The sequence below is a fragment of the Pseudophryne corroboree genome, chromosome 8 (assembly GCF_028390025.1).
Source record: "Pseudophryne corroboree isolate aPseCor3 chromosome 8, aPseCor3.hap2, whole genome shotgun sequence".
NCBI classification, from domain to species: domain Eukaryota; kingdom Metazoa; phylum Chordata; class Amphibia; order Anura; family Myobatrachidae; genus Pseudophryne; species Pseudophryne corroboree.
The window spans coordinates 28,686,854-28,713,532 of record NC_086451.1 but is presented as its reverse complement, the minus strand read 5'-3'; the positions used below and the strand labels follow the sequence as shown (position 1 = coordinate 28,713,532).

Here is a 26,679-nt window from a genome sequence, read left to right as displayed (position 1 = left end):
TCCACGGGCAGCTGCCTATAATCTGACAAGTGGATGAGACGAGGGGACAGTCATTTAAAGACGGACCCACACACACGTCACGTGCAATGACTGTACTGCCGTTAGTCCAGATCCCTGCTGTGTATATGCAGAATATCTCCCGTACACACTGCCGCTAGGTGCCCGTTGTGTAGCATTTACCATCCCTAACCATCACATGCATTCAGAAACATACCGAGGGGCTGATTTATCAATGAGTTTTATCTTACCAGTTTAAAAATCATTGCGTATGATGACTGGTGTTCCAGCCAATCAGCTCCTGTCATGTGTTTGAAAAAATGGCATTTACAGTGGAAGCTGATTGGCTGGAGCATCATTTATCATACGCAACGAGTTTTAAAACTTAGGGGGACATTTACTAAGCAGTGATAAGAGCGGAGAAGTGAATCAGGGGAGAAGTTGCCCCATCAGCCAATCAGCAGCTCTGTATAATTTTATAGTATGCAAATTATAGATGTTACTTCAGTGTTGATTGGTTGCCGTGGGCAACTTCTCCACTTTCTCACTTCTCCACTCTTATCACTGCTTAGTAAATGTCCCCCTAAATGCCTAGATTTATCAAGCCTTAGAGAGTGATAAATTGCACGGTGGTAAAGTCTCAACCAATCAGCTCCTAGCTGTTATATCACAGGTTGTGTTTGAAATATGACAGCTAGGAGCTGATTGGCTGGTACTTTACCACCGTGCTATTTATCATTCTCCAAGGCTTGACAAATCTGGGCCTCAGTATGATAACACTCGCTGATACAGTCCCCTCATCCACCCAACCTGCAACCACCAATACTCAATAGATAGATATCGGACATAAGTGGGTTTAAGATAGGCCACCATGGTCTATGGGGGTAATTCAGACTGGATCGCTGCAGCAACATCTTTTTGTGGAGTGTGCATGCGCAGCGGCCGCACTGCTAGTGCGCACCCCGGGAGCCCAATGAGATGCTAATAGCATCTCTGGGCTGTGATCGCCTGTGCCTGATTTACAAGCAGAGGCGGTTGCGGAAGGTGGTGTGCCAATGGCGTTAGAATGCCGTTGTCAAGGTGCGGTTCGGACAACGCAGGCGTGTCCGGACCATTGTCCGCAGCCGCTGTGACTCAGGACGCAGCGGGTAGCCCCCTGCCAGCGCGCAGGGGCTGCGCAGGCAGGGAGCTACCCGCCGGGTGCAAAAGCAGCGCCGCTGTGCGATACTTTTGCACCCTTGCGGGGGAGGGAGGCAGAGCCAGACATGCGGGCGGACTAGCCCTGTGCTGGGCGTCCCCGCCGCATGTCAGAGTAAATGATCGTAGATGTGCTAAATTTTCAGGTCTGAATTACCCCCTTAGATAGACAACACATGGGCCCTCATTCCGAGTTGTTCGCTCGCTAGCAGATTTTAGCAGCATTGCACATGCTAGGCCGCCGCCCTCTGGGAGTGTACCTTAGCAGAGCAGAATAGCGAACGAAAGATTAGCTGAATTGCGAATAGAAAATTCTTAGCAGTTTCTGAGTAGCTCCAGACCTACTCACAGATTGCGATTAGCTCAGGCCGTTTCGTTCCAGGTTTGACGTCACAAACACGCCCTGCGTTCGGCCAGCCACTCCCCCGTTTCTCCAGACACTCCCGCGTTTTTCCTTGACACGCCTGCGTTTTTTTGCAAACGCCGGGAAAACGCTGAGTTACCTCCCAGAAACGCCCCTTTCCTGTTAATCACTCACCGATCAGCAGAGCGACTGAAAAGCGCCGCAGAAGCCACAGCAAAACTGCTAAGTTTTTAGTTAATTAACTAAGCGCATGCGCCCTGCGTGCCTTGCGCATGCACAATTAGCCACAAATCGCAGCATAGCGAAAATCGGCAACGAGCGAACAACTCGGAATGACCCCCCTGGTGCAATATGTATGTTCACTTGACAAGATTGTCTGTGATCGTGTCAGCTGCCCAAGGGACAGATTTTGGAAAACTGGAGGGACTTCATTTTTAAATGCCAGTTTTGTAACGGCCAATGTACAAATTAGTGGTATTGTTAGTGGATGTAGAAATGCGTAAAAACTAGTGCAATAGACTCATAATTCATATGCAAATATACTTCTGAACTGTCCCTATTTAGGTGGAACAGTCCCGATTCCAAAGGACTGTGCAATAGTCCCAACTGTTGGAATGTTGGATGTTATTAGCCCGACACAGCAAAGTGGTGATAAGGCTCACTGCTCACCGACCACGTGTGGGCGATGGTGTGTATTTAGAGAAAGGTAAGTAACGTGGCATAATGAGGCAGATTTATTAAGCCTGGAGAAGGGATAAAGAAGTGACAGAGAAGTGATAAGTGCAAAATGATAATGCACCAGCCAATCAGCTCTCAACTGTAATTTTTCAACTCTGTAATGATTGGCTGGTGCGTTATCACCTTGTGCTTATCACTGCTGGATAGGCAGATGTGCAAAAATTGTGTAACCCTATGGTAAACAACAGGTAACAGTCACATGGCATGTAGTTACCATCCCAACGGTCGGGAACTGAATCATGACAAAAGTACTCACCCGCTCCTGAGTCCCAAACTTCCCATCAGCCACCAGGTGGAACTCATAATTGAAACTCATTTCCTTGGCCAGTTTGAGTAACAAGTCAATGCAGAAGCCATAGCAGCATTGTGGTACCGTGGGGCGACCTAACAACACAGAGAGAGAGATGTGACAACGAACCAACGCAGCAGCGCCCACCTTACAGAAGCCCTGCCATCTAATTCCGGATCAGGATGACTGCATTGTGTGTATTTATTAAGGAGAACCAGTCCCCGTCCCTCTGCTCAGCTGAGCTTGCAATCTTGTTGTGTTAGATATCTCACTCCTAGTATAGCGCGGGTGTAAGTAATCGCCAATGATGATGACAAGTAGCAAGCCAGGCGTATAAGTTACAGGCCAGATATGGCTGCATCTGGCGATGCGTACTGCTCTGCATTGGGGGGAATATACACATTTTTAAGTATATTGCAGACAAGGTGGTGGCATCTGCACGGGTGTAAAACCCGGCACTGGCTGAGGGGTCCTGTGCGGACATGGGGCGTTGCTGTGTGGATTAGTCACTTCCTACCGCACTGAAGTGAAATAGGCAAATTATATTTGTGTTATGGGATTGTTGCTTGGGGCTTGGCCGCCCATGCCCAGACTAGCTTAGGGAAACTAAGGTCACCCCCCAAATTTGCTTTGTGGCCTGTCGATGCCATATACTTATATATGCCTATACTTCTTTGCACTTTTCAGCTGCACTTGTGGATGTCTAGGGGCCAAAGTGAGGAAATCTTCCAACACACAAAAGGTGACACAGGTAACGCCCATCTCTCGTCACTGTCATGGTTAATTTAAGCCTGATGGCCCCAATCTGAAGCGGGTGCAATGCTGATATTTTCGCAAACGGTCAATGTTTCTCAGCTGCGCATGTGTCTAAGAGGGACATTTACTAAGCAGTCATAAGAGTGGAGAAGTGAGCCAGTGGAGAAGTTGCCCCATCAACCAATCAGCAGTTCTGTATAATTTTATAGTATGCAAATTATAGATGTTACTTCAGTGCTGATTGGTTGCCATGGGCAACTTCTCCACTGGCTCACTTCTCCGCTCTTATCACTGCTTAGTAAATAGACCCCCAAGTCACTGAATCGTTGCACAGCGCACGTGCTCCACGGTGTGTGCGCACAAAATCGCAATAGCGCATGAGGTACATGATCTCAGGAATGTATTGGACAGTGACTGGGGGGTGGCTATACAGACTTACAGAAAACGCTTGCAAACTCAGACGCACCATGAAGGATTGTAGCATCTAAAGATGCACAAAGTAGGGGAATCAGTGGTCTATTGCCTTGGATGGAGAACTAATTACTGTCATTTTTCAAACTCGGCCTGTAACATGAGAGTTAGGAGGTGATTGGCTGGTACTTTATCTTTGTCCACTTTATCTCCATCAAGGCATAGTAAATAGACCTCCTAGTCTCGGCGCAATCAGACGCACGGCTGTATATCAGGGGAAGGGCTTTTACTAGCATAAGCGTAAAGTCGCAGACGCAACTATGACAATGGATGCTAAAGCGGCCGCAGCAGCGTGCGGCCCTGAATCCGCCCCTAATTACAATTAAAAGACTGAAAATGTTTATATTACCGGCGAAGTCCTGGTAAAATATTGGGAGTTTAGGTTTTAACGCGACATTCTTACTTTCTCAGCCATTCCCATATTCCAGAGCATCTATCAATCCACAACTTTAGATGGCGGCTGATTCTATGGGGGTGTGACTTGGACGGGCACCTTGGGCAGCATAAGTGGCACTAAGTTCAGCCAGTGCCGTAACTAGACATTTTAGCGCTGTGTGCAAGAAACGACAGGGGGCCCCCCCCCCCATGTAAGATAGGGGCAGTGCGCGCCGCAGGCGCGCAAAAAATATATAGGGGCGTGGCTTCGCGGGGAAGGGGCGTGGCCACAAAATAATAGCAATTCATACTACGGTGCACAGTAGTCTACATTATTCAAATTACGCTGCACAGTAGCGCCACTACACCAGGTAGAGCCCCTTTTATACATTACAGCAGACAGCGTCCCCCTTTTTACACATTACAGCAGACAGTCCCCCTTTTTACACATTGCGGCAGCCAGGACCCCTTTTTACACATTGCAGCAGCCAGGACCCCTTTTTACACATTGCGGCAACCGGTCCTCCTTTTTACACATTGCGGCAGCCAGGACCCCTTTTTACACATTGCGGCAGCCAGGCCCCCTTTTTACACATTGCGGCAGCCAGGCCCCCTATTTACACATTGCGGCAGCCAGGACCCCTTTTTACACATTGCGGCAGCCAGTCCCCCTTTTTACACATTGCGGCAGCCAGGCCCCCTTTTTACACATTGCGGCAGCTAGTCCCCCTTTTTACACATTACGGCAGCCAGTCCCCCTTTTTACACATTGTGGCAGCCAGTTCCTCTTTTTACACATTGCGGGAGACAGCGTCCCCTTTTTACACATTACGGCAGACAGCGCCTCCTTTTTACACATTACGGCAGACAGCGTCCCCTTTTTACACATTATGGCAGAGTCCCCCTTTTTACACATTGCGGCAGACAGCGTCCCCTTTTTACACATTACGGCAGACAGCGCCTCCTTTTTACACATTACGGCAGACAGCGTCCACCTTTTTACACGTTACGGCAGGATAGGTCCCCCTTTTACACATTATGGCAGGCAGAGTCCCCCAATATATATGTATGTGTGTATATATATATATATATATATATATGTATTTTTAATATACATACATACATACTGGACTTAGAAACAGCGATAAGGATGCCACTGTCAGGACCCACCAAGGCGAGGGTATCTGTCTGCAGCATAGCGTTGGGGCTGAAGGTGGCTGTTGCAGTCTGTCACACACACTACCTGTGCCCGGCAGTAGCATACACATAACTGCGGGCTTCTCGGTGACGGCAGCGGCAGGTGGAAAGAGACAGGGTGGGAAGGGCTGGCGCAGCGTCACCAGCGGGTACACTAAGTAAGTGACAGGGTAAGCGGGGGAAAGGAGGCCTTGAATTACTAAACCGGCGGGCAGGGGGGATATGCGTGCAAGTACTGTATGTAGCCTGCCTGTTCCCCGCTGCTCTCTCGCCGGCTCCTGTCCTGTGTCTCCTCCCGCTCATCTCCGCCCCCATCCCCGCTGGTCTCCTCACTTGTTCCTGCTCCAGGTGCTGCTGCCCGCCGTCGCCAGCATCATGAGGGAGGGGTAAGCACACTGGGGAGAGGCGCTGCGGCTGCCTCCTGTAATGTATTCAACGGACAGCGCCGCAACTGTCCTGCATATACATATTACGAAGGCGGCTAGTCGAGTGTGGATGCGGACGGTGTGCGCCCACAGGGCAAATGCGCTGTGGGCAAAGCACCGGTTGCCCACACCTAGTTACGGCACTGAGTTCAGCACATCAACACACATTGCAAGTCAGCCCTATTCCCAGTGCGTAAATGACTCTGGGGTCTATTCATGAAGCAGTGAAAAGAGTGGAGAAGTGAGCCTGTGGAGAAGTTGTCCATGGCAACCAATCAGTGTTGAGGTAACATTTATAAAGTGCATTCTATAAAATTATATGGAGCAGCTGATTGGTTGCCATGGGCAACTTCCTCACTGGCTCACTTCTCCACACTTTTCACTGCTTCATAAATAGACCCCTCTTAGTGAAACGATGGCTAAGCAGAAATGAATGGATGACATTCCCAGTATGTATTCTATATGCCAGCAGGACAGCCCCCTGCTCACCCGGGATGGTATCGTTGGGTCCTGAGCAAGGGACCTTTTTTATCAGGTCCCCGGTAATGGCGTACTCTTCTTTACAGGAACCGTCTGGCAGCGCTGGCTTCACATACACGAACGGTTCTTGGTGAATGGTAACTATCTGTGGATCAAAGGGCAAAAAAAAAACACATATTGTTGGTTTTACCTTGAAGAGAGCTCATGTTATTATTAGAGATGAGCGCCTGAAATTTTTCGGGTTTTGTGTTTTGGTTTTGGGTTCGGTTCCGCGGCCGTGTTTTGGGTTCGAACGCGTTTTGGCAAAACCTCACCGAATTTTTTTTGTCGGATTCGGGTGTGTTTTGGATTCGGGTGTTTTTTTCCAAAAACACTAAAAAACAGCTTAAATCATAGAATTTGGGGGTCATTTTGATCCCAAAGTATTATTAACCTCAAAAACCATAATTTCCACTCATTTTCAGTCTATTCTGAATACCTCACACCTCACAATATTATTTTTAGTCCTAAAATTTGCACCGAGGTCGCTGTGTGAGTAAGATAAGCGACCCTAGTGGCCGACACAAACACCGGGCCCATCTAGGAGTGGCACTGCAGTGTCACGCAGGATGTCCCTTCCAAAAAACCCTCCCCAAACAGCACATGACGCAAAGAAAAAAAGAGGCGCAATGAGGTAGCTGTGTGAGTAAGATTAGCGACCCTAGTGGCCGACACAAACACCGGGCCCATCTAGGAGTGGCACTGCAGTGTCACGCAGGATGTCCCTTCCAAAAAACCCTCCCCAAACAGCACATGACGCAAAGAAAAAAAGAGGCGCAATGAGGTAGCTGACTGTGTGAGTAAGATTAGCGACCCTAGTGGCCGTCACAAACACCGGGCCCATCTAGGAGTGGCACTGCAGTGTCACGCAGGATGTCCCTTCCAAAAAAACCCTCCCCAATCAGCACATGATGCAAAGAAAAAGAAAAGAAAAAAGAGGTGCAAGATGGAATTGTCCTTGGGCCCTCCCACCCACCCTTATGTTGTATAAACAAAACAGGACATGCACACTTTAACCAACCCATCATTTCAGTGACAGGGTCTGCCACACGACTGTGACTGATATGACGGGTTGGTTTGGACCCCCCCCAAAAAAGAAGCAATTAATCTCTCCTTGCACAAACTGGCTCTACAGAGGCAAGATGTCCACCTCATCTTCACCCTCCGATATATCACCGTGTACATCCCCCTCCTCACAGATTATCAATTCGTCCCCACTGGAATCCACCATCTCAGCTCCCTGTGTACTTTGTGGAGGCAATTGCTGCTGGTCAATGTCTCCGCGGAGGAATTGATTATAATTCATTTTAATGAACATCATCTTCTCCACATTTTCTGGATGTAACCTCGTACGCCGATTGCTGACAAGGTGAGCGGCGGCACTAAACACTCTTTCGGAGTACACACTTGTGGGAGGGCAACTTAGGTAGAATAAAGCCAGTTTGTGCAAGGGCCTCCAAATTGCCTCTTTTTCCTGCCAGTATAAGTACGGACTGTGTGACGTGCCTACTTGGATGCGGTCACTCATATAATCCTCCACCATTCTTTCAATGGTGAGAGAATCATATGCAGTGACAGTAGACGACATGTCCGTAATCGTTGTCAGGTCCTTCAGTCCGGACCAGATGTCAGCATCAGCAGTCGCTCCAGACTGCCCTGCATCACCGCCAGCGGGTGGGCTCGGAATTCTGAGCCTTTTCCTCGCACCCCCAGTTGCGGGAGAATGTGAAGGAGGAGATGTTGACAGGTCGCGTTCCGCTTGACTTGACAATTTTGTCACCAGCAGGTCTTTCAACCCCAGCAGACCTGTGTCTGCCGGAAAGAGAGATCCAAGGTAGGCTTTAAATCTAGGATCGAGCACGGTGGCCAAAATGTAGTGCTCTGATTTCAACAGATTGACCACCCGTGAATCCTTGTTAAGCGAATTAAGGGCTGCATCCACAAGTCCCACATGCCTAGCGGAATCGCTCCCTTTTAGCTCCTTCTTCAATGCCTCCAGCTTCTTCTGCAAAAGCCTGATGAGGGGAATGACCTGACTCAGGCTGGCAGTGTCTGAACTGACTTCACGTGTGGCAAGTTCAAAGGGCATCAGAACCTTGCACAACGTTGAAATCATTCTCCACTGCACTTGAGACAGGTGCATTCCATCTCCTATATCGTGCTCAATTGTATAGGCTTGAATGGCCTTTTGCTGCTCCTCCAACCTCTGAAGCATATAGAGGGTTGAATTCCACCTCGTTACCACTTCTTGCTTCAGATGATGGCAGGGCAGGTTCAGTAGTTTTTGGTGGTGCTCCAGTCTTCTGTACGTGGTGCCTGTACGCCGAAAGTGTCCCGCAATTTTTCTGGCCACCGACAGCATCTCTTGCACGCCCCTGTCGTTTTTAAAAAAATTCTGCACCACCAAATTCAAGGTATGTGCAAAACATGGGACGTGCTGGAATTTGCCCATATTTAATGCACACACAATATTGCTGGCGTTGTCCGATGCCACAAATCCACAGGAGAGTCCAATTGGGGTAAGCCATTCCGCGATGATCTTCCTCAGTTGCCGTAAGAGGTTTTCAGCTGTGTGCGTATTCTGGAAACCGGTGATACAAAGCGTAGCCTGCCTAGGAGAGAGTTGGCGTTTGCGAGATGCTGCTACTGGTGCCGCCGCTGCTGTTCTTGCGGCGGGAGTCCATACATCTACCCAGTGGGCTGTCACAGTCATATAGTCCTGACCCTGCCCTGCTCCACTTGTCCACATGTCCGTGGTTAAGTGGACATTGGGTACAACTGCATTTTTTAGGAGACTGGTGAGTCTTTTTCTGACGTCCGTGTACATTCTCGGTATCGCCTGCCTAGAGAAGTGGAACTTAGATGGTATTTGGTAACGGGGGCACACTGCCTCAATAAATTGTCTAGTTCCCTGTGAACTAACGGCGGATACCGGACGCACGTCTAACACCAACATAGTTGTCAAGGACTCAGTTATCCGCTTTGCAGTAGGATGACTGCTGTGATATTTCATCTTCCTCGCAAAGGACTGTTGAACAGTCAATTGCTTACTGGAAGTAGTACAAGTGGGCTTACGACTTCCCCTCTGGGATGACCATCGACTCCCAGCGGCAACAACAGCAGCGCCAGCAGCAGTAGGCGTTACACGCAAGGATGCATCGGAGGAATCCCAGGCAGGAGAGGACTCGTCAGACTTGCCAGTGACATGGCCTGCAGGACTATTGGCATTCCTGGGGAAGGAGGAAATTGACACTGAGGGAGTTGGTGGGGTGGTTTGCGTGAGCTTGGTTACAAGAGGAAGGGATTTACTGGTCAGTGGACTGCTTCCGCTGTCACCCAAAGTTTTTGAACTTGTCACTGACTTATTATGAATGCGCTGCAGGTGACGTATAAGGGAGGATGTTCCGAGGTGGTTAACGTCCTTACCCCTACTTATTACAGCTTGACAAAGGGAACACACGGCTTGACACCTGTTGTCCGCATTTCTGGTGAAATACCTCCACACCGAAGAGCTGATTTTTTTTTGTATTTTCACCTGGCATGTCAACGGCCATATTCCTCCCACGGACAACAGGTGTCTCCCCGGGTGCCTGACTTAAACAAACCACCTCACCATCAGAATCCTCCTGGTCAATTTCCTCCCCAGCGCCAGCAACACCCATATCCTCCTCATCCTGGTGTACTTCAACACTGACATCTTCAATCTGACTATCAGGAACTGGACTGCGGGTGCTCCTTCCAGCACTTGCAGGGGGCGTGCAAATGGTGGAAGGCGCATGCTCTTCACGTCCAGTGTTGGGAAGGTCAGGCATCGCAACCGACACAATTGGACTCTCCTTGTGGATTTGGGATTTCAAAGAACGCACAGTTCTTTGCGGTGCTTTTGCCAGCTTGAGTCTTTTCAGTTTTCTAGCGAGAGGCTGAGTGCTTCCATCCTCATGTGAAGCTGAACCACTAGCCATGAACATAGGCCAGGGCCTCAGCCGTTCCTTGCCACTCCGTGTGGTAAATGGCATATTGGCAAGTTTACGCTTCTCCTCCGACAATTTTATTTTAGGTTTTGGAGTCCTTTTTTTACTGATATTTGGTGTTTTGGTTTTGACATGCTCTGTACTATGCCATTGGGCATCGGCCTTGGCAGACGACGTTGCTGGCATTTCATCGTCTCGGCCATGACTAGTGGCAGCAGCTTCAGCACGAGGTGGAAGTGGATCTTGATCTTTCCCTAATTTTGGAACCTCAACATTTTTGTTCTCCATATTTTAATAGGCACAACTAAAAGGCACCTCAGGTAAACAATGGAGATGGATGGATTGGATACTAGTATACAATTATGGACGGGCTGCCGAGTGCCGACACAGAGGTAGCCACAGCCGTGAACTACCGCACTGTACTGTGTCTGCTGCTAATATATAGACTGGTTGATAAAGAGATAGTATACTCGTAACTAGTATGTATGTATAAAGAAAGAAAAAAAAACCACGGTTAGGTGGTATATACAATTATGGACGGGCTGCCGAGTGCCGACACAGAGGTAGCCACAGCCGTGAACTACCGCACTGTACTGTGTCTGCTGCTAATATATAGACTGGTTGATAAAGAGATAGTATACTCGTAACTAGTATGTATGTATAAAGAAAGAAAAAAAAACCACGGTTAGGTGGTATATACAATTATGGACGGGCTGCCGAGTGCCGACACAGAGGTAGCCACAGCCGTGAACTACCGCACTGTACTGTGTCTGCTGCTAATATATAGACTGGTTGATAAAGAGATAGTATACTCGTAACTAGTATGTATGTATAAAGAAAGAAAAAAAAACCACGGTTAGGTGGTATATACAATTATGGACGGGCTGCCGAGTGCCGACACAGAGGTAGCCACAGCCGTGAACTACCGCACTGTACTGTGTCTGCTGCTAATATATAGACTGGTTGATAAAGAGATAGTATACTCGTAACTAGTATGTATGTATAAAGAAAGAAAAAAAAACCACGGTTAGGTCACTGGTATATACAATTATGGACGGGCTGCCGAGTGCCGACACAGAGGTAGCCACAGCCGTGAACTACCGCACTGTACTGTGTCTGCTGCTAATATATAGACTGGTTGATAAAGAGATAGTATACTCGTAACTAGTATGTATGTATAAAGAAAGAAAAAAAAACCACGGTTAGGTGGTATATACAATTATGGACGGGCTGCCGAGTGCCGACACAGAGGTAGCCACAGCCGTGAACTACCGCACTGTACTGTGTCTGCTGCTAATATATAGACTGGTTGATAAAGAGATAGTATACTCGTAACTAGTATGTATGTATAAAGAAAGAAAAAAAAACCACGGTTAGGTGGTATATACAATTATGGACGGGCTGCCGAGTGCCGACACAGAGGTAGCCACAGCCGTGAACTACCGCACTGTACTGTGTCTGCTGCTAATATATAGACTGGTTGATAAAGAGATAGTATACTCGTAACTAGTATGTATGTATAAAGAAAGAAAAAAAAACCACGGTTAGGTGGTATATACAATTATGGACGGGCTGCCGAGTGCCGACACAGAGGTAGCCACAGCCGTGAACTACCGCACTGTACTGTGTCTGCTGCTAATATATAGACTGGTTGATAAAGAGATAGTATACTCGTAACTAGTATGTATGTATAAAGAAAGAAAAAAAAACCACGGTTAGGTGGTATATACAATTATGGACGGGCTGCCGAGTGCCGACACAGAGGTAGCCACAGCCGTGAACTACCGCACTGTACTGTGTCTGCTGCTAATATATAGACTGGTTGATAAAGAGATAGTATACTCGTAACTAGTATGTATGTATAAAGAAAGAAAAAAAAACCACGGTTAGGTCACTGGTATATACAATTATGGACGGGCTGCCGAGTGCCGACACAGAGGTAGCCACAGCCGTGAACTACCGCACTGTACTGTGTCTGCTGCTAATATAGACTGGTTGATAAAGAGATAGTATACTACTAATATTATATACTGGTGGTCAGGTCACTGGTCACTAGTCACACTGGCAGTGGCACTCCTGCAGCAAAAGTGTGCACTGTTTAATTTTAATATAATATTATGTACTCCTGGCTCCTGCTATAACCTATAACTGGCACTGCAGTAGTGCTCCCCAGTCTCCCCCACAATTATAAGCTGTGTGAGCTGAGCAGTCAGACAGATATATAATATATATAGATGATGCAGCACACTGGCCTGAGCCTGAGCAGTGCACACAGATATGGTATGTGACTGAGTCACTGTGTGCTGTGTATCGCTTTTTTCAGGCAGAGAACGGATTATAAATAAAAGTGGTGGTCACTGGTCACTATCAGCAAAACTCTGCACTGTACACTACTGAGTACTCCTAATGCTCCCCAAAATTAGTAAATCAAGTGTCTAAACGGAGAGGACGCCAGCCACGTCCTCTCCCTATCAATCTCAATGCACGTGTGAAAATGGCGGCGACGCGCGGCTCCTTATATAGAATCCGAGTCTCGCGATAGAATCCGAGCCTCGCGAGAATCCGACAGCGTCATGATGACGTTCGGGCGCGCTCGGGTTAACCGAGCAAGGCGGGAAGATCCGAGTCGCTCGGACCCGTGAAAAAAAACATGAAGTTCTGGCGGGTTCGGATTCAGAGAAACCGAACCCGCTCATCTCTAGTTATTATAGCTGTCCGTGGCAGGCCAGTAAAATTTGCATTCGGTGGCAATATTATTAGCAAGGTAGAAATATAATGGCAATAGGAAGGTTCCAGAAAAAGTGCAGGGGAGGGAGATTGGATAGAAAAGCAGCTACTGCAAGCAATTATGTGTAGAAACTGAGCCCTTTACAAACTGTATAGTTCATGGACAGGAATAGTGAAGTGTGATCTTTACGGAACCAGGAGTCGCTATATTTCAGTCATAATGAATTGTTTGCCCATTTCTGCAGCTCAAGGCTCTAACGCTGCTGACACATCATAATTCTACACTTGTACCTTTAAATTGGTCGACATCTTGTAGCCTTGCGGTTTCTCGGTTTCACCGCCCGGCCAAATGATCTTTCTATCATTTAGCAAAATCTGCAAAATACAAAGACACTTCGGACTCAGAAGTCACATTTTGCTGGGAAAGATTTGTCCCTCCATATCCATCAATGTAATTAAAACTTTTATAGGTTATAGACTAGTATGTCCCTTCACTCTTATGGCACAAATAATTCTAAATCTTTTCGTATCATATTAGCACTGCAGACAGACTATGGGGGTAATTCTGAGTTGATCGCAGCAGCAAGTTTGTTAGCAATTGGGCAAAACCATGTGCACTGCAGGGGGGGCAGATATAACATTTGCAGAGAGAGTCAGATTTGGGTGGGTTATTTTGTTTCTGTGCAGGGTAAATACTGGCTGCTTTATTTTTACACTGCAATTTAGATTTCAGTTTGAATACACCCCGCCCAAATCTAACTCTCTCTGCACATGTTATATCTGCCCCTCCTGCAGTGCACATGGTTTTGCCCAACTGCTGCTGCGATCAACTCAGAATTAGGCCCTATGTTCAAGCTCTGGCACTGCGCCGTAAGTGTTTCCGTGCATGGAAAAAGGCTTGTGGCCATGCATCATGGGGGTTTGGCCATGTGTCATAGGGCTGTGGTTTGTGGATTCATGACCCACCCCTGTCTAAGCATGCCGGCAAAGCAGAGTGCTTGGTCAGACCTTCAGACAGCTGGAGCGGCCCATCAGGCAATCAACCCTTGTGGGATTTGCCAGATTGCCCGATGGTCACTCCAGCCATGTTAGCAGGTGCACTTTAACACAATTGTTGGATTAAACCTGTGTAGGTGTTTTATTCCATTTGGTATCTATAAGAATTCTTGTTGGACTCACATGGCTGCCGTTGAAGATCCCGACTTGGACGAGTTTACGGTTCTGAAGGTTCATAATGCTGTAATTAGCGAATTTCCGGTCCCCGTCCTCATTAAATTCAACTCTTCCTGTGACTCCCTCTGGGTACTTGGAAGACATGAGCACCCTAAGGCCACCGAGCATAGAGCATAAATGTGTTATTTGTGCACGTGGTTGTATCTGTAGCTGAGAGGGTTTTTACATTGCAAAATGGACATTAATGTATTATTTAATTACTTATTACCTCATTTATCACTTTCCTATCAGTGATTGGTTGATATGGAATTATGTGGTGACACAATAGGTATGGACGCTAAACACATCTTTAAATAAACCTGTCACCTACATGCAGTGGAGGCATCCATCGATCTATACTAGGGAAACTAGCACCACATTAGTATTAGTCAGGACTCCTAGATATAAGTCAGGCCTCAAAAATATAAGCCAGGCCTCATGAACATAAGTCTGGCCTCAGGAATATTACGCAGGCCTCAGTAATATTATGCAGGCCTCAGGAATATTATGCAGGCCTCATGAATGTCAGGCCTCAGGAGCCTTATGCAGGCCTCATGAATATAAATCTGGCCTCAGGAATATTAGTCAAGCCTCATTAATATAAGTAAGGCCTCATGAATATAAGTTTGGCCACAGGAATATTACGCAGGCCTCAGTAATATTATGCCGGCCTCAGGAATATTATGCAGGCCTCATGAATGTCAGGCCTCAGGAGCCTTATGCAGGCCTCATGAATATAAATCTGGCCTCAGGAATATTAGTCAAGCCTCATTAATATAAGTAAGGCCTCATGAATGAATATAAGGCTCCATCATATCTCCCAAGTGTCACGAATTTAGCGAGACAGTCCCGCTAATTGGACACTGTCTCACTGTCCCACCCGCGGGCCGCAGTGTGGGGGACAGTTGGGAGAGCCAGTGATCATCGCTGCTATGTTCTGTAAAGCAGCTGATCACTGAATAGATGCCATACGCATGCGCACGGCATCTATCAGTGCAAGGAGGGGAGCCGGGGGCTGTCCAGGCTGTTCAAGCCTCAGAACTATAAGCAGGGCCTCATGAATATTAGTCAGACCTCATGAATATAAGTCTGGCCTCAGGAATATTATTCAAGCCTCAGAACTATAAGCAAGGCATCATGAATATTAGTCAGATCTCATAAATATAAGTATGGCCTCAGGAATATTATTCAAGCCTCAGAACTATAAGCAAGGCCTCATGAATATTGGTCAGGTCTCACGTATATAAGTCTGGCCCCAGGAATATTAGTCAGGCCTCATATATATAAGTCTGGCCTCAGGATTATTAGTCAGGCCTCATAAATATAAGTCTGGACTCAGGAATATTAGTTAAACCTCATGAATACAAGTATGGCCTCAGGAATATTAGTTAAACCTCATGAATATAAGTAAGGCCTCATGAATATTAGTAGGCCTCATGAAAATAAGTCTGGCCTTAGGAATATTATTCAAAAATAATAACTATAAGCAAGGCCTCATGAATATTAGTCAGGCCTCACGTATATAAGTCTGGCCTCAGGAATATAAGTCAGGCATCATAAATATAAGTCTGGACTCAGGAATATTATTTAAGTCTCATAACTATAAGCAAGGCCTCATGAATTTTAATCAGGCCTCATGAATATAAGTCTGACCTCAGGAATATTAGTTAAGCCTCATGAATATTTGTCAGGCTTCATAAATGTTGGTCAGGCCCAATGAATATAAGTCAGGTCTCATAAATATACATCAGGGCATCATGGATTTTGGCCTAGCCTCATAAAAAATAAGTCAGACATCATAAAAAATGAGTAAGGCCTCATGAAACTTTGGCAGGCCTCCTATGTAATTAATATTAGTCAGATCTCATGAATGTACAGTAAATCAGGCCTCATGAATGTTACCAGGCCTCATGAATATAAGTCAACCCTCATTAATATTTGTTTGGTCGGGTCTCATAAATAGGGCCTCTTGAATGTTGGTCTAGCCTCGTGAATATAAGTCAGGCCTCATAAATAAGAGTCAGGGGTTCATAAATATTAGGCCTCATATATAAGTCAGGCCTCATGAATATTTGTCAGGCCTCATAACTGGTACCAGGTAATGCATTATTAATGCAGCGAGTTCATAGAAAATTAATAGGCATGTACAAACCAGTTCAGCTCACAAAATGTAAAACAATAAAACACATTTAGTCAATCAAATAGATATTTAATGCCCCAGGTGCTCTCAGATCGCATGTGTTGGCCAAAACTCCCTTCCAACTTTCTCACGTTACTCAAATTCATCACTTGCTTTTTACAGTCGTAGCCACCTTTTGCCCATCTACGCTCTACCTTGTGTCTGTGACAGGTTTATTTTAAGAGTTAATATTACATAACATCACTATTGAAAGGCATGTAGACACCTCTTGAAGAGCGGCCCTGTTTTCCAGATATTGGTATTTCCAACACAACCTCTTGGTGGATCTGTAATATTTTCCTTTTCGAACAATTCGTGGATGGCCTGCGCTGCAACAGCCACTGCATCACTTATGTGAGCAGATTCATTCTTCCCATTAATCAGCTGGAGACCAATAACTCCTACAGGAAGCAGAGAAACATGATAAAACCAACAATTCTTCAAACCAATATACATGACTTAAACATATTCCATGTTTGGAGTTTCTATTTCCCTTTGTACGGTTGGATCCATATATATTTGCGGTATTCAATTCCATGCCAACTTTCACACCTGCCCAGAGGTAAGTCGGCCATTTTGTGGACTGGGCCAATAGCATATTTGGTGACATTTACCCCCCTGAATCATACAGATGGTAGCTCCGTGAAGTCAGAGATGGGAGTAGCTGAGAATTAATGATGCTCCTTGGAAAGTAACACCCTCCGCCACTGCGATTTGTTGATGCAAATCGCATTACCATGTCATGGTGGGCGGGGCTACATGATGCTGGGTTCCACCAACAGCTACTCTATCTAGTCTGGCTTCAGTAGGACCAGGGGCTCAGAGAGGGGAGGAGAGTGGCAACCATTACCAGGGCCAGAGGTGGAGGAGGAGATTTTGTAGTTGTTTTTGGTGGTGATTTTGTCGTTAGCTGTTATTTTACAGCGGGAATCAACAGCAGGTCACCACTCCGGGTACAAATTTGGTTGAGTTGCTTAGTTATGTTACAGTCTTTGGGTGCGCTTACCTTTGATGACTTGTAAGTTCGCTGGAGCACCCTGACAGGGGGCTGCGTCATCCAGTGTTAATTTTGTCGACTAAAATTTTGACAAAAATTATTTGTCGACTATAGTTTATTTCAGGACTAAAATTAGACTAAAATGAAAACTGAGATCCACTGACTAAATCTTAACTAAAACAAAGCAAAAAAACAAACTAAGATTAAAAGTAAATTTAAAATCCTTGTCAAAATTAACACTGGAACTCAGGAACAATTATGTGTTCTGGATTTTTGCTGAAAATAAATATGACCCGCTGTGAAGGAAATATGATTGTGTATTGCAATTGTTTGTTCTAACAAACTTAAGGCATTCATTTGTATATGATATATGGGAGCACTATGGTAAGTCAGACTCAGTATGTAACACATTCTCAGCCTACTAAGCCTAGATTACTAAACACATAGTTAAAGGTATGCAAACTTCCCAAGGGAATTTAAGATAAATGTTCTTCCACAAAATCCTTTACAGTATCATTAAACTCTTTGCAAAAGTTATGACTAAAACATTGACTAAAATGAAAAAATGAGATCTACTGATTAAATCTTGACTAAAACGAGTACCTAATATAGACCAAATATTGTTTACGCATACTACAAAACTTACCTGGAATACTTCAAATGTAAAATGCACAACAAAATCCCAAAACTACATAATATAAATGGATACATTACACAGATACAGTGCACAGTACATCTGACCTGTTACATAAATGATATCAGTTACAACAACAACATTATACTTAATACAGCAAGACATTTAGGATACTATATCAGGTATCAGGTGTATGTAACAGCTCTTGATGTTATAATATAAGGTCAGGTTTAAATGAATGGAAGGAGTTGGTAGAGAAGTGCGGAGAGAGGGGTGTAAGGTAAGTAGTGGGGTTAGAAAACAGGGGGAAGCAGAAAGGGGAAGAACATCATAGTGATCTTATTTTACTTTTATAACTTTCATTATTGAACATGTAATAAACCACTGTATACGCTGGGCACATATATACCCAACAAGTTGTCTGAGGGTCAAGGCAAAACTTAGCCATCAAATATGTGAGCACCATGATACCACACAGCCAGATGTGTAATGTGCCCACTTACTGTACATTCATTCAAATTGACATATTGCTGCCCAGAAGCAAAGAACAAGAAGACCCCAACACCAACCCCAGCACCAATGCCTCTCCTCGTTCCCAAGGAACAAATGTAATGACTTCTCCAGGCTACAGTATGACCACCAGAAGAACTCCAGTCAATGTCCAGCTGGTTATGCCAACTGGTTATGTCCAACTGGTCTTTAGCTGGCAAAGCATGCTGGGACTTGCATTAGAACAACAATGGTACCCAAGTTCGCTCAGGACGGAACCTTATCAAGGCCTCATGGGGCCCTAAGCCTGATGCTGCTTTTGTGCCCTTTTCCCATCTCCTTGTAAAACAACACATGCAAATGATAGGTCAAAACAATTCAGACTACCCTGTGCACACAGGACCCTAGGCAGGAGCCTAGGTTGCCTAATGGATAATCCTGCTCTGGCTCTATGATAGAGTTTTGATAATATTTAATATTCAGGGTAACACATATCACAGCCTGGTAAGGGCTGGGGCCTGTCTGAACAATTTCCTGGTGATTGTTACAGTGTTCCAGATCTCCGCTTGCACCTGAACAGCTACCATATCACTTCATTCCTCTAACATTCCCCATGTCTTACGTTGCCAGAAAGTCCGCTTTAACTGGCCCATCCCCTCACATTTGCATAAGATGCCAGGTGCAATAAAAAGAGTAACTGTCAGGACGGACCCTTATCAAGGCCTCATGGGGCCCTAAGCCTGATGCTGCTTTTGTGCCCTTTTCCCATCTCCTTGTAAAACAACACATGCAAATGATAGGTCAAAACAATTCAGACTACCCTGTACACACAGGACCCTAGGCAGGAGCCTAGGTTGCCTAATGGATAATCCTGCTCTGGCTCTATGATTGAGTTTTGACAATATTTAATATTCAGGGTAACACATATCACAGCCTGGTAAGGGCTGGGGCCTGTCTGAACAATTTCCTGGTGATTGTTACACATATATTACCCATTGACAGAAAGCTTCCTTGGAAGTGGAATATGATCCAAAGTCCATAGGAATCCAATGGACATAACATTGGAGCATAGCAGCAAATTTCCAGTGTTCCAGATCTCCGCTTGCACCTGAACAGCTACCATATCACTTCCTTCCTCTAACATTCCCCATGTCTTACGTTGCCAGAAAGACCGCTTTAACTGGCCCATCCCCTCTCATTTGCATAAGATGCCAGGTGCAATAAAAAGAGTAACTGTCCACCAGGGGGAACAAGATTTAATGTATTACAATTTTTATTTTAAAAAAGGCAAATAATTAAACATTTTAGCACCAAATAGCAACAAAAATATTTATCTAGTCTTCAAATAACTATTGAATTAAGAAATGGGAACACTCAATGCTTCCTGCAGCCAAAAGAACTACAATATTTGAAGCACCTGTTATCTAGGCATAGAGGATTACCCCATATCCGCAGCACCTAATGTTACCAGGAACCACTGTGCCACAGGGATCCCACTGGATCTTAGCAAATGTATATAGTAATCTATTTACTGAGGTTTCAGCCCACACAACAACTGCCTGCTAACAGTAATAGTAATGAAATATATTCCACTGACGTCAGCCAATTATATAATGTCCAGTGAGATCTAGTGCCTGAAGGTGAAACGCGTTAGTAGTATTACATTACCGTCAGGTGCGTATCGTAACGCGCTTCCTGATATCTCTCTTTCTCCCACCAACCAGACATAGCCGGGTCCTGTCATTTCCAATACAGCTGCCGTCTTGTACACGGTACTTGCGTCATCCTCGCTAAAATCAGTAAAAAAAAGATAAATAAAATAATATGCATGGATATTTTACTTCCACCAGTAGGCAGGGTTAAAGGTAAGAGACCATAAGTCATGGAGCCTTTAATTTTTTTATTTTATTTTTAAATCAAATTGGTTTAGTTATAAAACAAAAAAAAGTTTCACTTCCGCAGCTTTTTACATTTCTTTTTAGAAATGTCATTATTTTTCAGCTGTAGTGAACATCGAAACACTAGATTCGCATAACAAACTTTTTCTTTCATTTTAGGAGAGGTAAAAACTCACTTTGAAAAACTCACAATCGAAGTGATCATATAGGAATGCCACCTAAATTAACGTATAAAGTTTTTCACATGTTTTTTTGGAACGGCTGTCGGGATGCCATATCTGTGGCTGCCTCTAGGTGGCAGAAGGTGCTGGACAGATCCTGCAGTTTGCCGTTTGGTAGGTGGAAGCAGACTGCTTGATGATCAGGGTCTGGTGTGTTTGGCTAATGATTCCGATTGCTGGCACATGGTTGCTCGGGTATATGTTGCCTCCCTCCTGGAAGATCCATGCTTTGATTCGTCACAACTGCAAGATTTCTTGACCTCTACAGAACCCTGGAAGCGACTTCTTGTGATTGTAATGGATCCAGTTTGTTGAACCTTCTCCCAGTCTTGTTGTTCTGGCGTTCTGAGTTTGTGTCTGGCAGCTGGCTAGCCAAGACTTTCCGGTCCTATATCCTGTTTCCCCAACTCCTGCCATATGTATTCCCCAGCTCTCCACAGTTCCCTGTTCTGTTGCGTATTATCTATGCTTTATTCGTCCTTGCTTCCATTTACCTGTGTCTGCTCTTCTGCTTGGATGGGCCGTTGGGTATCCTGCAACATGAGGTCCCTCTGACCCACTTGTGTAGCTTTTCTTTACTTGCGTCAAATGTCTTACTAATCCTAGGTGTCGGGTGCCTGAGTGACAGTAGAATGGGGGCCAGTTGTGCATTGCACATGGGGCCCTGGGTCCACCCACACCCTCCGCTCCAGTTGCATTTCTTTACCTCCTCCCGGCCAATCATGCCATTACTCTGTCGATTTCAGCTTTCTGAAGTAATCACCAGAAACATGGTGCCTGCATCATATTACTGGAGAAGGTGGCAAAATGTACGGCATATGAGCAGAAGACTTTGGCGCAGTGCAGAAGACTATGTCATTTTCTGTATATAAAGGGGGGGGGCGTAGATATCGGCACGCGGACCCTCTGGAGCCTAATAACACCCCTGCTTGATTAACAACTATTTTTAAGTCTTGGAGCTTTAGGTTTTGATGAACCTATACCAGGGCCCCTAACCAGACCCTTATTCTCGTTTAGGAGCCACTGGCCTGTGGTTTCTCACCTCATACCTCCCAGCATGGCAATTGTGGAATCAGGACTGTGTGTGTGCAGCGACGGAATAGGACGTTTGGTCATGGAACGCTTGGGGGATGCAGTGACCACCTCGCGGGGGCATGCTTAGTGCTTCCGATGCCTTAGGTCAGTCCCAGCCCCTAAAAACACACATGCATTACCATGTGCATCCACCTGCGACAATGGGTGAGACACATCTCCTAACAGTCCTAGCAGTAGGGAAGGAAGTCCTGATTGTCAGAACAATAGGACTGTCCCATAAAATGAGACTTTACAGTTGGAAGGAACATATGGAAATGTAAATACAGTTTACATAGGAACTGGATCTTCTGGAGTGGAGGATGTGACTAGTAGATGTGGTGGCCCTAGAGCACCAAATGTTGTGTGCCGAAAGCCTCCAGTTGGGTAAGTCTAGTTTTGCCAGAGTTAAACTTGTTTGGCCGATTTCCCTTCTTCCTCCAATGGTATTAAGGCTTGAGCTGTCGGTCAGCCAATAGGCAACACAGGCCTTGCAATGAAGGACATTGGCTCGCTCCTTATGTTTTCTGTTTGTCTCTACTCCTTCCCTTTAGACTGCAAGCTCCATGAACATGGCCCTCCTCACTCCTGTTAGCATTATCTACTTGTCCTGCACACCAGCTCAACTCTACACTTCCACCATGGGCTCTCTGACCACGCACTCCAATACCTAGTTTATTTTTGTTTCTTCAGACGACCTAGACCCTTATCTGCGCCCCCACACTAATAGGTATAGGCAGGGCCGGACTGCCCATCTGGCTCTTCTGGCAAATGCCAGAAGGGTCAATGGGCGGTTGGGCCGGTTCTGTCACACAGAGAGCCGGGAAGGCCGAGCACAGCGCAGCCTCCGACTCTCTGGTCTGGCCGCTCTCCTGCCCTCTCTCCATCTCATGAAAATGAAAGGCATGCTGTGACTCCACGCTCCCTGACATGCGGCAAGTCCCCATGTGCCTTTCAGCAATCCCCTGCCCGTCTCCATGGAAATTGGGGCGTGCCGTGAGTCCACAATTCCTGACTTGCAGCACGCCCCCGTCGGTAGTGTCCACTTACCCTATTTTGCAGCGCTCACCCCTGTCATGTGCGTGGGTCAGGGCTGATTTCAAATCCCAGTCTGTACCCTAGGTACAGGTGTCAGATTATGTTGAGTATTTCCATTGCACCCCTTGCATCAGTGGCCGTGTTGAGAGTTTTTGTGCTGTTTATTACTTGTACTGTTATACCTTGTACAGTCTCACTGTTTTGCCCTCTGTACGGTGCTGCTGACCACTTATGGTGCCCCAATAAATCACATTTAATAATAATCATCATTATAACGCCTGGCTGAACATAATGAAATAATTCCCTCAGACCATCATTAATACATAGCGCCAATCAACAGTGAAGCATTTAATGTTCTAAATTCATAAAGGTTTCGCTACGCAGGATCCATACATGAACACAATTTTTTTTTTTTAATTATTTATGCTATATCTGCTGGGATTATTTTGTGAGAGGAACGTAGACCTAAAAGCATGAAGGTGCATTCAGTCACCGTCCCACCTTTATATACATCACTTGCTGGTTATCTATGTGAGTTATTGAACGGCCGGGATCGGTACGCCCGTTTCACCAAATGCACTAAGAAACTGAAAGTGACAGAAACCTGCAACAGAACAGAACATAGGCGAGAAGGCCACTATACGGTGGTGGGTGGTCTTGTTGTGGCACCTACCTGTAATAGTGAGTATAACCTCTTCGTTAATTTACATTAAATGCATTTGATACAGGCTGTTGGTGAGTAAACCGGCTGACAACACAGCACCGCAAACGAGGACACTAATGTATGTGTTTCTCAGTGGAATTGTGTACGCAACAAATAAATATTCTAGGAAGTCCAGGTATGGAGTGCAGGAGTCACAAGGACGTAAGAAGCAACATACTATATATTTTGGGCGTGATTACGAGTCGGAAGAAAAGCGAAGACCGGGGCAGACAGATTTACTACCTTCCATGTGATTATTCGTGAGGCATTATGCGTATGGTCTCACAACACACTGTGCTTCTCTCACTGGTATGGTCACTTTCACCAGCCCAAATATCCGTCAGAAACAGGCGTCAAATCTCCGTCCATACACCCCAAACAAGTACGGACACTCCGGTGACACTTACATGAAACGGTTCTGCTGCGTGCGCCTGCGCGGGAGCCGCCTGGCTGCTAACCAGACATGGCTGTACAGAGAGAAATGGCCCCACGTGGAGTAAACCGCCTGCTCTCATGTCCTATTGTATGTGTAGTGCCGGGTATGTGCGGTCTGCCGCTGCTTTCTTCGGCACATGCGTAGCCTGCAGCTGATCACGAGACGTATTGGTGTGGTTCAAAAGGGTGACAGTAAAAAGATCAACAGTGTTTAGATCAGGGGTGGGGAACCTTTTTTCTACCAAGGGCCATTTGGATATTTATAAAATCCTTCGGGGGCCATACAAAAATTATCAACTTAAAAATGACCCTGCTCCCCAGTATTTATGCCCCTTAGTAGTACTGAGTGTGTGCACCAAAAAATGGGTGTGGCCAATTAAAATGGGACATGATACACATATGCCCCCAATAGTGCAGTGCCAAATACACATATGCCACTGCAGTGGCAGATACACAAATGCCCTCACAGTGCCAGATACACAAATGCTGCTCACCGCTGCTGCTGTGTGTGTCAGGGGAGGGGAGGAGAGAGCAGCGTGTGTCTCTCCTGCCCCTTAGTGCTCTGTCCAGTGGTGGTGTGTCTCAGCTGTCAGGGCAGGGAGGAGAGCGCAGCTATGTCAGGCGGTGGTGGCGGCGTGTAGGACCTCAAACCAGCCGCTGGTTCATGAGCCAATCAGAGCTCATGGACTGGCCGTGGCAGCTGAGGCTGGTTTGAGATCCTACCCGCCGCGGCCGCCGGACATAGCTGCACTCTCCTCCCTGCCCTGACAGCTGAGACACACCGCCGTCGGACTGAGGGGCGGCGTGTCTCGCTGACACACAGCAGCGGGTGGGCCAGAATATGGCCCGCAGGCTGGAGGTTCCCCACCCTGGTCTAGATCAACCCCTAATGGTCGACATGCACAAGGTCAGCATGCAAAAAGTGCCGACACAACAAAAAATTTACACATAATGGTCGCCACATGAAAAGGTCGACATGAGTTTTTCATGTGCTTTGAGTGTCAAATTGTAGGTTTCAGCACATGAAACCCCAATTAATGTAACGCGTCCCATCGCATGGCGGGCTTCGGGCAGGTTACCATTCCCAATCATAGCCCACGTGGATGATAAAGTATGAAAAAGTTGAAAAATGCTAAAAATTTCCAAAAACTCGTGTCGACCATATGCTGTGATGACTATTGTCACGTTGACCATTTGAACATGTCGACCTTTTGATCATATCGATCATATGCTTGTCGACCATTTGGTTTTATTTACATTATTTTGTGGTAGACCCACTGCTCTCTCAGAATGTCTCCAGGACCTGATGTTCTCGGAGAGTAGCCCAGCCTCACGGATTGCTAGTGATCATACAAATGGCCGCGCATTGCGTCACCCAGGTCCGGATCCCCGCCGTTTGATAGCGCCCTCTGCACCACTGCCCCGCCCACTTGGAGGACCTCCTCAAGGGGCTCCTAACAATGAAGGCTATACCCTTAGCCAGGGGCACCAATTTTTATACGGGCCCCCCAGTGATGAAAAACTGACATTTAAGCGAGGCTCTGACAGGGAAGGTGGGCCCCAGTTAGCCGTGGCCCCCATTTAAGCTGCAACCTATGCACCTACGCCCGTTTCACCCTTTCCCTTAAATGTTACAAAGAAAGTTGCTGAAAAAAACCCACACATTTCAAAGGTTTGTAGCTCCAAACCGATCGCATGCCAATACAAGAGCTCTGACGGTACCCTCGGTTTATTTATCTCCCGCCTCATACTTTGCTTTCAGTGAGCTTGTTAATCAAATCCAAATAATCGCATAAGGTGTTTATTTACCATTGACAATGAGGCGTTCCGCTGCATGTCAGAGCATGAACTTGCCGGGGTATTATACGCAGACAGTGTCCACAGAAGCGCTGTTTGAACACTGAAGAGAGATAGCCGTGTAGGGACAGGGCTAAGGTTACCATTTTGATTACAGATAATAGGTCACTGTGACAGAAGACAAACATTGCTACGTGCCAAGGCTCAGTGCCTCGCTTATCATGTTACAAAGTCTCTTTCATTACGTGTCTGGCTTTCCCTGATCTGATGATACAAATCAAAGGTAGTCCAGACTGAGATAATACCCATGGCTTGGGGAGGGGAGGTACTCCCATAACATAGAGTATATCACTGTATCTGTTTTCCAGGTTTACAAAAAATAGAAATCAATTTGCTTCTATGAAGTGCTAGCTCTAAGGTGGCAGGGGTAGTGACATGATGTGAAGAGGTGAATGGAGGCAGCAGGAAGCCACAGACTGAGAATTATATAATGGGAGGAGCAGGGTCCCCCAGCAGCACAGAGTATATCAGGAGATGAGTGAAGTCTTAGTAAGGACAGTGCTACATGTGACAGGGGCAGTGACGTGATGTGAGGAGGGGAATGGTGATAGCAGGAGCCACAGACTGAGCGTTATATAGTGGGAGGAGCAGGGTCCCCAGCAGCACAGAGTATATCAGGAGATGAGTGATGTGTCAGTGAGGACAGGGCTGCATGTGACAGGGGCAGTGACATGATGTGAGGAGGGGAATGGAGGCAGCAGGAAGCCACAGACTGAGCGTTATATAGTGGGAGGAGCAGGGTCCCCAGCAGCACAGAGTATATCAGGAGATGGGGGATGTGTCAGTGAGGACAGGGCTGCATGTGACAGGGGCAGTGACATAATATGAGGAGGAGAATGGAGGCAGCAGAAAGCCACAGACTGAGATTTATATAGTGGGAGGAGCAAGGTCCCCAGCAGCACAGAGTATATCAGGAGAT

The 26,679-nt window shown here is 46.2% G+C and overlaps 1 protein-coding gene across 13 annotated transcripts in view; it reads right to left on the bottom strand.

The window, feature by feature from the left end:
- GRIN1 (glutamate ionotropic receptor NMDA type subunit 1) overlaps positions 1-26,679 on the bottom strand; it is a 200,942-nt gene that overhangs the window by 90,800 nt on the left and 83,463 nt on the right. For all 13 annotated transcript variants that reach the window (XM_063936138.1, XM_063936140.1, XM_063936141.1 and 10 more), the window contains 6 exons: positions 20,206-20,327; positions 16,644-16,818; positions 14,206-14,350; positions 13,318-13,401; positions 6,299-6,434; positions 2,553-2,680 (listed from right to left, as the gene is read on the bottom strand). In XM_063936138.1, the coding sequence (XP_063792208.1) occupies positions 2,553-2,680; positions 6,299-6,434; positions 13,318-13,401; positions 14,206-14,350; positions 16,644-16,818; positions 20,206-20,327 (790 nt within the window). The remainder of the gene's footprint in view (positions 1-2,552; positions 2,681-6,298; positions 6,435-13,317; positions 13,402-14,205; positions 14,351-16,643; positions 16,819-20,205; positions 20,328-26,679) is intronic.